The 11,717-nt window shown below is 33.7% G+C and overlaps 1 protein-coding gene across 1 annotated transcript; it reads right to left on the bottom strand.

Annotated features, from left to right (window-relative positions):
- Positions 1-224: 224 nt before the first annotated feature.
- Positions 225-4,456, bottom strand: LOC108980657 (syntaxin-71-like). Its single transcript, XM_018951657.2, has 9 exons — positions 4,089-4,456; positions 3,489-3,614; positions 3,017-3,185; positions 2,853-2,938; positions 2,488-2,556; positions 2,355-2,399; positions 2,071-2,133; positions 1,871-1,947; positions 225-450 (listed from the first exon to the last, which is right to left on the bottom strand). Exons 1-9 carry the CDS (start codon positions 4,242-4,244, stop codon positions 438-440), a joined length of 804 nt encoding a protein of 267 aa, XP_018807202.1. The 5' UTR covers positions 4,245-4,456; the 3' UTR covers positions 225-437.
- Between the last annotated feature and the right edge of the window lie 7,261 nt (positions 4,457-11,717).

Genomic DNA, 11,717 nt, shown 5'->3' with positions numbered 1-11,717 from the left:
TCTGTCGATTCAATGAAAATACCATATTTTCCATACTCTTGGAGCATTTATTATAATATTTCATATTAAAGAGACATTGTTTTGAGAACACCGGGGAACCCGGCGGGGCGGGTTGCCACAGCAGGCGGAGTCATGCTATGTATGAGGAGGAGAGAGAGAGAGAGAGAGAGATGCACATTGATAAAGAAGGAAGAAGGAACACAGATATTATCAGACTTCTTTGGTAAGTAATAAATATTTAATGATAAAGAAGTTCTTAAGCTCCTCCATCTTCCACTCACAGATCTCGAAAGTAGAAAGTATCACACTTACAGTAACATTATACAAAAAAGAGATGCACATTGTATGTATGTACAGGAAATGCTAGAGAGTCACAGATAATCCCTATTTCAGTAAGTGCAGGATAAGCAGTGGTAGTAGTTGCCAGGGCACCCATATCACTTTAACACGCTGCAAATATGCAATACCTTTGTCAAAACATGTTCTTTCTAGATGGTAACTGAAAATTCCAGTGTCTTTCTCTAACAAAGAGTAAATAAAAATGGGACACAATGGACATAGGAGGACAAACACGAAAACAGGGGACTTGGAAATGCATAAAGAGGCACAACCTTAAAACTATCTACCTCCCACATGATAAGGTGGCATTGTCCATCAACCTTTGTATTGTTTTTTTTTTAATAAAAAAAAGTAATAAATGATCCAAGGGCGATAAAAAGTTCTGCATTTACAAAGTGGGATAGGAGTGTAATACATAGCATTACTCTATATTTAAGTGCCTATCTGATGACATTTCGAGAACTCATAGATGTCACATATCAGTTCCATTAATATCATCTTGACTTCAGACATTTCACGTCGGTAAAGCTTTTTTCCTCTAAGGGAAGAGAGAAACCATACAAAAACTTGGGGGAAATTTTTTGTTTTTAGGGGGTTGGGGTGGCGGGGCAATGGGCGGGCACTGAGGGCTAGTTTGGGTAGACTCCACTACTATTCATTATTTTATTATTACTTTTTACCTGCTTTTCACTACTATTCACTATTTAATATTCTATCATTCCTTTTTTACCACTATTCACAGAATATCTGAGATCACCTCACTACCCAAACGTAACCTAAGTCTCCCGTAAGCAGTATTTTGCCTTAAAAGAAGATCAAACGTAGTAATTTCAGTTCCCTATAGTATTCAATGCATCAGAAACTTGTTACACAAGCAATTGGGCAGTCTTTCCGACCCCATTGCAAGCCAAAGGGTGAAATAAACTATGAAGCAAGCAGGTATAAAAAGAAAATGAGAGAACTGCAGTACTGAATCACAGCAGGCTGTGGTTCCGCCCTTGAAAAAAAGTGTAATGTTGGTCCCTCAAAAAATTTAGAAGTTTCTTCTTAGCTTCCTCTAAATTATTTTAAAAAAAGAAACTCAAGATCACCCCCAACATGAATGGATGTATGTACATCTAAATTTAACTAGCCAGGCAAAGTTTACTTTCCAAAAAGGTTATTGCGTATGTAATTTATTTTCTTAGCTTTGTGATTAAATTTATCATGGGCATAGTCTGGTCTCCTTAAGCGAAAAGTTCTGCCTCTACCACTGGTAACAACAGGAGGAAGATCTACTATTGTCATGGAAAACAAACTTTTAAAAAATTGTTACTGAAAAATGGTGGAACTAAAATTTCATCCAGCCTGATTTGAGAAGTGCACTTGTACCATTTTCCCAACGTGCATCTCAATGGCTGCTAGTAGTATATGAATAGTAGTGAGTAAATTTCCATCTACTATGGGGTTATCCAGATACAACTTTGTGGAAGAATATGTACCAAAGACTAATTCAGATTTTTAAGTTGATTCAGTAAGATAGGGAGCTTACTTGTATAAATAGGCAGCAATTCCTAAAATTATGCACAAGAGAATGATATCAATGCAAAAGTTGCGGCTGGACCTCAGCTGAATAAAACAAAAACGCGCACAAAAAAGGATGTGAGGTAGGAAAAGAGAAAAGCGGGATGGGGAATTCTCTGAAAAAATGGACGAAAAATCTAAACTTCAAAATTGCATAAATTCATCTACCTGGGTTACAGTTTCCTTGAGTCTCACATTAGTGTTTTTAAGGTCAGCGTTTGCTCTATCAACCTGAAATGATGTCACAACAACGTTACTTAACTTAGTCAAGATCCTGCAACTCTTTTTGACACTTCAATAGGGAAATTTGCATCAACCTAGTCAACCGTAAAATTAGATAGGGAATTATCTGAGAGGGATTGATGTAAATTCTTCCCAATCAGTGCTATTCTTCCATGACAGATAATCAAGGATAAAGGACACCGGCAAAGAGACAGAAGGATGGAGATTACCTTATCATCTATTTCATCCATTAGTGGCAGTTGTCTGTCCACTTCCTGTGCATCAAATTCACATTATCACAGGAAGAAGAATTTGATTTAAGCAACTTTTTAACATGTGGTGGAGTATGGTAAGAGAACATACCTCATTGATGTCACGTGCCATGTCTTTCAATGTGTCCAATCCTTCAGCTATAACATCCAAACCTTGATCCTGTATGAAGTCAAATTTATCTTACAGGTACTTTGTAAGGGTTGGCACTGCAGGTTACTTAGAGAAAAATGTAATCCAATAAAGGCTTGGACATCAGGAAAGGAAAAACACCAAAAACATACAGACCCTAAGTAGTTCTTTCGAAAAGCATGCCATTAGCCATTAAGTGAGGTCAAATCCCTAGGTCATTAAGGAAATGAAAGAAGAGGAGTAACTATAATAAAACCACAGCTAACCAATCTCTCACCACTAGACATACTTAACAATCACTATTTTATGACTTTATCCATTCTTGCCTGTTTCATTCTTCGCATTTCATACTCCTGCCTAAACCGATCTGATTCTTCAGTTTGTTGAAAGTACTCACGATCAAATCTTCCATCTGGTATAATATGTTTTCAATACAATTAGTTGACAATGATTACATGTTTATAAGAACCGAGGTTAGAAAAATTGTTACCTGAAGTGGTGTCAATTTTGATTCCAGTATATGAGGCAGAAGCTGTCCAACCACCAGGTTCTTTAGTTCCACTAGTGGTAGATCCATCAGGAATAGCTTCAATCTTCTCTTTCAGTGCAGAAACTAAATCGTTTCGAGCCTCAAGCTCTTCTTTTGAAAGCCCTTTGACCTACAAACAGTTTTGTGCATGGCAACATGAGACATCCATTACAACCAGTAAGGCACAAAGTAGAGTCTAGCAAAAGATAAAAAGAAAATATTACAAAAAGAATATAATGGTTTCCCTTCTTAAATCCACAAAATACTCAAGAAATCTTGCAATTTGCAATGTAGGGTATAATATAATAAGCAAAATGGATCTAATCAACGAAAAAAGAAGAACAAAAATCCCCAAGTTCAGCTTAAGTAATCTACACACACCCCACAACAACTGGAGATTATATAATAAAGATAAATGAAAAATGCATTTAACCTTTTTAAAAGCAAGTCTCTGCAATTTAGGGAGCTCCTCAACCAAACGAGCTTTGGTTCGTCGAATCTCCGCATTCATAGCAACGGCAGTTGCCCTGTTCTTCTCTGTGGCAGCCACCTCTGATTTCTGAACAACCAAAAGTAAACTAAAAATCATATAATTTCCAATAAGAACAAGTTAGAATTTCCAATTCTTCAATTCTCAGTTTGTGGCCCACCAAAAGCGGAAACCTCTGCTCAAAACGTAGCCTCCTACCATTTCTGCCTTAACTAAGAAGTTTATCAAATACCAAAACTTCAAAATTCAAACTTTTATCTTCTTCTCCTTTATCTTTACATAGATTTTCTTAAATAAACAAACAGAGCATAAGGGTCCCCACTTCATCCCCAAAGAAAAACATTAACAAAAAAAAAAAAAAACCAGCAAGCACCCTCTACATAAAATATGAAGTCCAATGTTTCATATTGTTCAATTTTTAGCCTTTCTTTCAATTTTCGCAGCAACCAAACAGAGCGTGGAAGCATGGAAAAGTCAAGACAACAACAACCCTTATTTCATCCCACACCGCCACTAATAATACACTCGGTCACACACACAGACCTGGAGGGCTGCTGCGGCGTCGGCCTCGACGACGGTGTATAAACGAGCAAAAGCATCGTCCCCGGAAACAATTGCATCTTTGTGCTTATCAACGTTGTACTTGTCGTACTTCTGGCAAATCGCGTCGACCCGTGTAATTAAATCTCTGATACTCATTCCGTTTCAATTACTCAGAATTTCTGAGCCGTGTCTCTGTATCTGTGAGTTTTTGTGGGGTTACTGGGTTAGGAACTTAGGGAACGGAGATAGAAACAGACAGAGTAAAGTTATGGGGTTACGAGCTTATGGTGTTGACCGTTTTTAGACGTGAATAGATTAGATCGTTTATAATTGACCTTCCCAGGCTCGCAGCGTTGACACTATGGAGTTCGGTGAACTCAGATGCTGTTCTACAACATATTTTCTTTGTCGTGTTCCCTTTAATTATTGGCAGTTCGCACCCGATGTCCACCTAATCTTGGAGTACACACTCTCGAAATGAATTTCTCGCCAGTGGCTGATAAGTTTTTAAAAAAAATCCTCTCATCCCGATAGAAAGTTATGAATAAAATTTTAAATTTCGTTTAGATAATTATGATGATTTAAGCATTGAAATAAAATATTTTGATATGGGCACATTTTAGTTGACGTTTTGAAATGAGCTATATATATAACGAGGGTGGTGACCGATAAGGCTAATTAGCCTTTTTTTTTTTTTTTTTATCATTTTTTATACATTTTTTTTATATTCTTAAATATTTTTTAAAAACAATTCACAAATTCATTTAAAAATAATTGTTTAACAATTAGGTAAAAAAAATATATAATAAAAAAATAAAACATCAATCGGTGACTTTTGTAGTGTTACAATCCGGTGGATGCAGCATTTTCCTATAAAAGAACTTAAATTTAATAAAATATATATGTATGTGTGTGTATATATAAAAGAATTGACGATTATAAAATAAATATATATTGAAAATATTAAAAAAATGGAGTGATATTACTATTAAAAAATAATACTAAAAGAAATCACAACCTTAAGTTGAGCTACACACAAAAGAAACTGAAAAATATAAAAGAGTTGAGAAACTTTAAAATAATGAGATATGAAAAGCGAGAATATGAGAACATATTTACAAGTTAGAAAAAATAAAATAAAATAATATAAATGTCTTTTAAATTTTAAAATTACATAAATTTCATCTATATTTAAAATTTATAAAAAAAAAGTTAAATTCAAAAAAATTATAAAATTATTATTAAAACAGTCTGGAACAAAATTCAATCTAAAATAGTAAAATGCAACTTCCAGTCAAAATGGTCAAAATTGACCAGAATAGCCGAATAGGCCAGAATAGACCTAAATTTAGAGCGAAACAAAACGAGAAGGTATAAAGTACCTACAACTACACTGGAATGGAAAAATCTCGATCAAAATTATTGGAATGAAACAAAATTCAAAACTATGGTTTTGAACTCAGGATGTTCAATATATACCACTTACCACCGAAACCATTACCCCACTATTTTGGGTCACAGATACTTTTCTTCACATTTTTTATACATTTTACTTTAATTTAAGCATTTGTACATAGTTACGAGTTACAATATTTGAGTACTCACATCACGTGTGGACTAGATTCTCTTCAATAAGTATAGGCCAATAGTTTTTATTATGCGACTATGATATGACCTAGTATTATAATAGGGTTTTAAAGTTTGAACCATTATTTCACACTCTACATAATTTAATTAAATATTTTACATGTTTGGGCTTAATTATTAGGAAGCCCTAGTACGTGGTAGGATATAACTTAAATAATTAAATTTACTAATTCCAATTAAGTTAAACTTTTGAAATAAATAGTAATTTTATAAGCTTTCATATATGAAATCCTGGTTATGTTACTTAATAAGGAGAGTCTCGTCCACATATAAGAAGAGTATTAGAATGTAAGTTATATAATTAACTTTGCTTTCATCCATTAACTTAAATTTTTTATATAAATGGTGATTTTGCAATAATCAATTTAAAAATTTATATGCAATACCACAGCATAATGTGATGAAAATAAGATAAGAGAGTGATATGTAGTACAACTCGCATAAGAGATTCTGGTTAAACAGCAACTCTAGCAATTTAGAAGTTATATATCACAAAAGTGGTTGTAGTTTAAATTAAATTATATTGCATTTATGACAATTCTAATTGTATATTTTATAACTATTGTAAACAAATTTTTTCTTTCAAAATATTAGTTTTGAGAAGGAAGTCATTCCAAACTAATTACGTACATTCTATTGAGACATGGTATTATGCTGCTTGAGTTATACTGTTCACTTTTGTCCTATTGATGTGGTATCACTACTTGGTGGTACACAATTTATTCAAAATAAAATGACATTCGAAAATACAAAAAGAGCAAGATGAAACATTAGGTTCCTTCTACTCCTCTTATGTTTGTATTTTTAGTTTTTTAATTTTTTTAATATACAAGTTAGGATGCTAATAGTCTCATTGGCATTTTATAAATAGATCAAGTGTTCTAAATATTTCCCACTCATCTTGAAACTCCAACATTCTCAATTATTTATGGATCCATCTAGGAGTATTGATCATATTATATATGAAAATTACTGATAATAAATTTGATATGATTGTAGCAATGACGGTGGAATAAGAATGAAGGGCTAGAAAGGGAGCATGTCGTTCGCATCATCGTCTTGCTCAACATTGTACGTTCATCCTAGGTGATCCATTGGATAGTCATAAATGCCTTTTCCATGATTACTTTGCTCAACGACTAATATATCCTCCCAATATTTTTAGGATGAAGTTCTGAATGGGCCGTGTTCTATTTTTATGAATCCATCTTGCAATAAAAATTTATGATGATTATTTTGTCCAAAAAAGACATGTGAGTGGAAGGCTCGAATTGTCTTCCTTTCAGAAGATGACTGAGCAATCAGGATGCTTGCACATGGAGTAATGACAGATCTTATGGGTGAATATGGAGAAAGCACCGCATAGTTGAGTATGAAGAATTTGTTAAGGTGATCGTGACAATTTTTTCTGATGAGTATGTGAAGTCTCCAAACAGTAGCGATATAACACGATTACTAGATGTTGGACAATGGTATTATTTTCCAAGAATATTAGAGAACATTGATTGCATGCACCAGAAATAGAAAAACGGTCCTAATGTTTCAAAAGGTATGTACTCTAGCCATGTAAATGAACAAACTATTATTTTGGAGGCCGTTGGTCTTACAATCTTTGGATATGACATTTTTTTTTGTTTGCCTAGGTCTCATAATGACATCAATGTACTAGATGATCTTTTGTATTTGCTGCATAGACCCAAGGTCATGTTCATCTGTGCAACTACTCAATCAATAGTCATGAGTATATAATGGGATGCTATCTTTTTGATGGTACATATCATTCTTGGGCAATTTTAGTGAAAGCAATTAATGCTCCTCAAGAAAATAAGATGAACCATTTTGCTATAGCCCAAAAATCAGCAAGGAAAGATTTGGAATATGCATTTTTCATTTTCATCTATAACTCGATGCAGACCAATTCACTTACAAATATATGAACGATACTCCTCATGAACCAGCTTCACAAGATCGTATACCTGAATTTATTAAGTTCATTGAGTAACATCGTTGTATTAGAGACAAAGGACCTTGTTCTCAACTCCAAGCTAACTTCATCAAGCATTTATGGAATATGCATGATCAATGATAGTTTTACAATAATTACAAATAGAGCTTTTAAGATATAATATTTATATTTTGGGTTTTTTTTTAGAAATCAAACAATCATTTGTATAGACTGGACAAATTATAGAGTCATCAATTACAACAATAGTAGCCACTAAGATTAGACACTACTAATATCAACAATATCAACTGCTAAACAAATAGAAAGAAAATTAGGAGATTGTTGCCACCATTGAAGAATATCATCCACAAAACAAGTATGGCGCGCCAATAGATGTGTAGCTTCATTCTCTTGTCTACCTACATGAATAATTTTTATACTATGAAAACAAGACAACAAGGATTGAATCTCAGTAATTAAAGGACTATAATTGGAAAACTGTGCCTAATTTGAACGAATAGCTTCAATAATAACTACAGAATCCCCTTTGAGAATCAAACCTGAAATGCCCAAATGAAGAAACATTTGCAACTCCCGCAAGGTAGCAAGAGCCTCAATGTCTTCCACTGCATAAAGGTCATCTTCCTTTTGAGACATAGCCATAATCAAATCATCCCGCTCATTGAGCAAGATAGCTCCAACACCAAATTTGTGCATAGAATGGAAAATAGCCCTATCAAAATTAAGCTTCTATTTCCCACAAGGTGGAGGTTGCCAACAAAGTTTATAAAATTGCAAGTGGATTTTCTTAGTAGTATGTACACTCTGAAAATCTTCCACATAATCAAGACTATTATCAATGATATTAGTTGCCAAAAGATCTGTAGATTGAAAAAACTTTAAGTTCCAATACTTCCATAATCCCCAAACAATTGTTAAAAATCTCGAAATAATAGAACTATTATCACAACTCATAACCTTCTGAATCAGATTAGAAAAACGAGAACATGATGCAAAACTAAACCTATCCAAATCAAAATATTGTACCCTTATCTGCCTTACAGTGGAGCAAGCAAATTAGGCATGTAGAGCATCCTTCATAGCCTCCTGATAAAAATCACAAGTGCTACTAGCAATGATATGTCTAGCAAATAATTCCTACTTAGTAGGCAAACTATCTCCATAAGCTCGCCACAAAAAATTCTTCAATTTTGTATATGCAAGACATTCATCAAGTTGGTTTTGTCACCAATCCACCAAAGGGAGAGATTATAGATTTAAAAGTTTGGATAGGACTATATGACTAAGTTGATAAGTTTGTAAAGGATTAAATGACTAAAATGATAGAGTCTATCCTATCATTAAGTTAGTAATTTTGAATGAATGTAAATTATTTATTGACTTTATTTGTAACAATATAAAGTTTATTTATGAGGTATTAGAGGTTGTTTAGATAAGTCATAAGTGTGACAATCGAGTTCCAAGGAATCTGCACTTTCCCAAAGAAGAGGTTGAACTGAAATCAGTTACTGTAGTGAAGAGTTATCGCGAAATGTCAGCATTCCGTCATGAGACATATTTGCGACCGTCAGTAGAGTCCTATTGAAACTAAAACTGCTTTCATATTATTTATTTAATGGATCTTACTGGTTAGGATCTGTAGAGATTCAAATCTAGATATTTTCTAGAGCACTTTCAAGTGCATATTTTGGTGAGAAAATTTCTTGAAGAATTTTCATATTATTTCTCTCAAATATTGTGATTTTGCTCCATGTTGGAGAATTGATTGGTCAAGTTTCAGCCACTAGAGTTCTAGGAAAAAATCAATGTTTGAAGATCATCAGAGGTTTTTCTTGCAACTGCGTTAGAAGATAAATAGGTAATTTATCTGGTCAAGTAATAGTGTTAATTGATAAATATTTTGTAATTGAATTTTACTTGTAATTTATTTTCAAATAATAAAATTGATTTTTATGGGTTTGGCTACTCTGTAGGGTTTATCTTTAAGGAGTTCTTTAAAGAGTTTCCTTTCAATACTAATTTTGATGTTATGCAATTTATTTACTTTATATTATTACTTAATTATTAAATAGTTGCATGATTAGCGACTAACCAATTTGTTGAATGAATTGATAGATATTTCTGTTGCGTTACGATATATGGGTACTTAGGTAATTTCAAATTTATTAGAATGATGTAAATTCCAAATAGATTTCTAGAATGACTTGGCAGCAAAAACATTAACATTGGATGCAACTCCAACAACATTACTAAGACTCAAACCTACATGATAAGTTATTTTGACGCTAAACAACCCATTCCTAGTACAACTCCATAATAAATGGTCAGCATCCCCAAGCAAAGATAATGGAATATTAAGAATTACATTATCCTTAAAGAGTCCTTCTACAGTCACCGATCTGCCCTCCCGCTCGTCCCTCCCGCTTGATGTGTCACGCTCTATCATGCCATGTGTCATTATATTAAACAAAAAAGAAGGGAAAGGAACAAAAACATAAATTGGACTTTTCATATCTAATTTCTGGATGACTTCTTCGACAATCAGCCAGAACAAAAATTCACAAAAATGCGATCCAATGAAATATGTCTTTGAAGAAGAAAGGAAACTTCCGCTTTAAATTCTAAAATTAAAGTAAGAATTATGGATTTTATGAGAAAACAATACAAACATTCTCTTCTTTTGCTTTTGTTACGCTCATCTCAGTTTTCTCGTAACCAAACGGCAAACATGGATTTTAGCAGACAATACTTTTCCAGGAAAATAACAAGTTTCAGACAAATACGTGCAGTTTGGCTTGCGGAAGATGGGATGCAAAGAAAAATCGATGGGTTGGCTTGTGGACGATGGGATCCGAAGAAAAATCTGTGGGTTTGGCTTGTGCAGGATGGGATTTGAAGAAAAATTGATGGGTTTGGCTTGCGGACATGAAAGGAAAATTAATATTGAATAAAGAACTTATGTACCCAGAACTTGCAAAGCTGCAAACTTTAGACCGACTCCGAAAAAGAGAAATATATTAGGTTTTATGCAAAGGATTTATTGGGTGGAATATTTGCTTACCGGAAGGGAGAAAGAAGCAAGAAAATATTAGTGAAAAGGCAATAACAGGAGAGAGTTCTCGAGAAAAGGACATGAGTTTGGGGGAGCTTGCGGACATGAGTTTGGAAGAGAAGAAGAAAAATTGATGAAAGGAGAGAAGAATACTATGCATTCAAATTTTATTTTTTTGTTATTTAAAAATCATGCCACGTGTGCATTTCATGTCAAGTAGGAGAGAGAAGCGGGAGGGAGGAGCGGTGGTAGTAGCATTTCTCTATCCTTAAAAGAGAGAAAAACATGTCTTACCAAATCAACATTCCACCATCTAGGAGAAGAATTGTCCAAAAGCTCACTAACATTGTTTCTATTGTCAGCGTATTGCATTTAGTGAGTACCCATTTACTAGGAGAATGAGGTAACCAATTATCAACCCCAAATACATATATGATTCCCTTGCTCAATCATCCAGATACAACTTGTTTCTAAAATTGATTTAGCATCACAAATACTCCACAAAAAAAAAAAAAAGATCAGAACCCACAATCAAAGATAAAAAATCACTATTGGGGTAATATTTATCCTTAATCACTTTGTAAAACAGAGAAACATAGTTATGGAAAAGTCGTCATCCCTGTTTTGTCAATAGAGTTAAATTAAAAGTTTCTAAATCCTAGAAACTCATACCTACTTCAAATTTTGAACTAGACAATTTCTGCCAATTGATCCAATGAACCATCATCTCTTGATCACGTTGTCCCCATCAAAATCTAGCAATCATACACTCCAAGTCCCTGTAGAAAACCTTAGGCAACTTAAAACAACTCATTGTATAAGTTGAAATTGCTTGCACAACAACCTTAATGAGTATTACACATCCTGCCTGTGATAAAAGTCATTTTTTCATGAAAAATATGATATTTTGAATGGCCAACAAATGAAGGTAAACAGTTTGCACTCCCTAGCATGCCTTAACAGC

This window comes from Juglans regia, chromosome 7 (assembly GCF_001411555.2).
Source record: "Juglans regia cultivar Chandler chromosome 7, Walnut 2.0, whole genome shotgun sequence".
Lineage (NCBI taxonomy): Eukaryota > Viridiplantae > Streptophyta > Magnoliopsida > Fagales > Juglandaceae > Juglans > Juglans regia.
Note: the sequence above shows the minus strand (reverse complement) of the source record. Positions and strands in the feature narration are given on the sequence as shown.

Excerpts from the sequence above, each read along its gene's own strand:
- LOC108980657 (XM_018951657.2), bottom strand. The coding sequence starts at position 4,244 with ATGAGTATCAGAGATTTAATTACACGGGTCGACGCGATTTGCCAGAAG. Across the intron at positions 2,939-3,016 it reads CAAAATTGACACCACTTCAG|ATGGAAGATTTGATCGTGAG; the intron begins GTAACAATTTTT and ends ATATTATACCAG. Across the intron at positions 2,557-2,852 it reads AAATGCGAAGAATGAAACAG|GATCAAGGTTTGGATGTTAT; the intron begins GCAAGAATGGAT and ends GACTTCATACAG.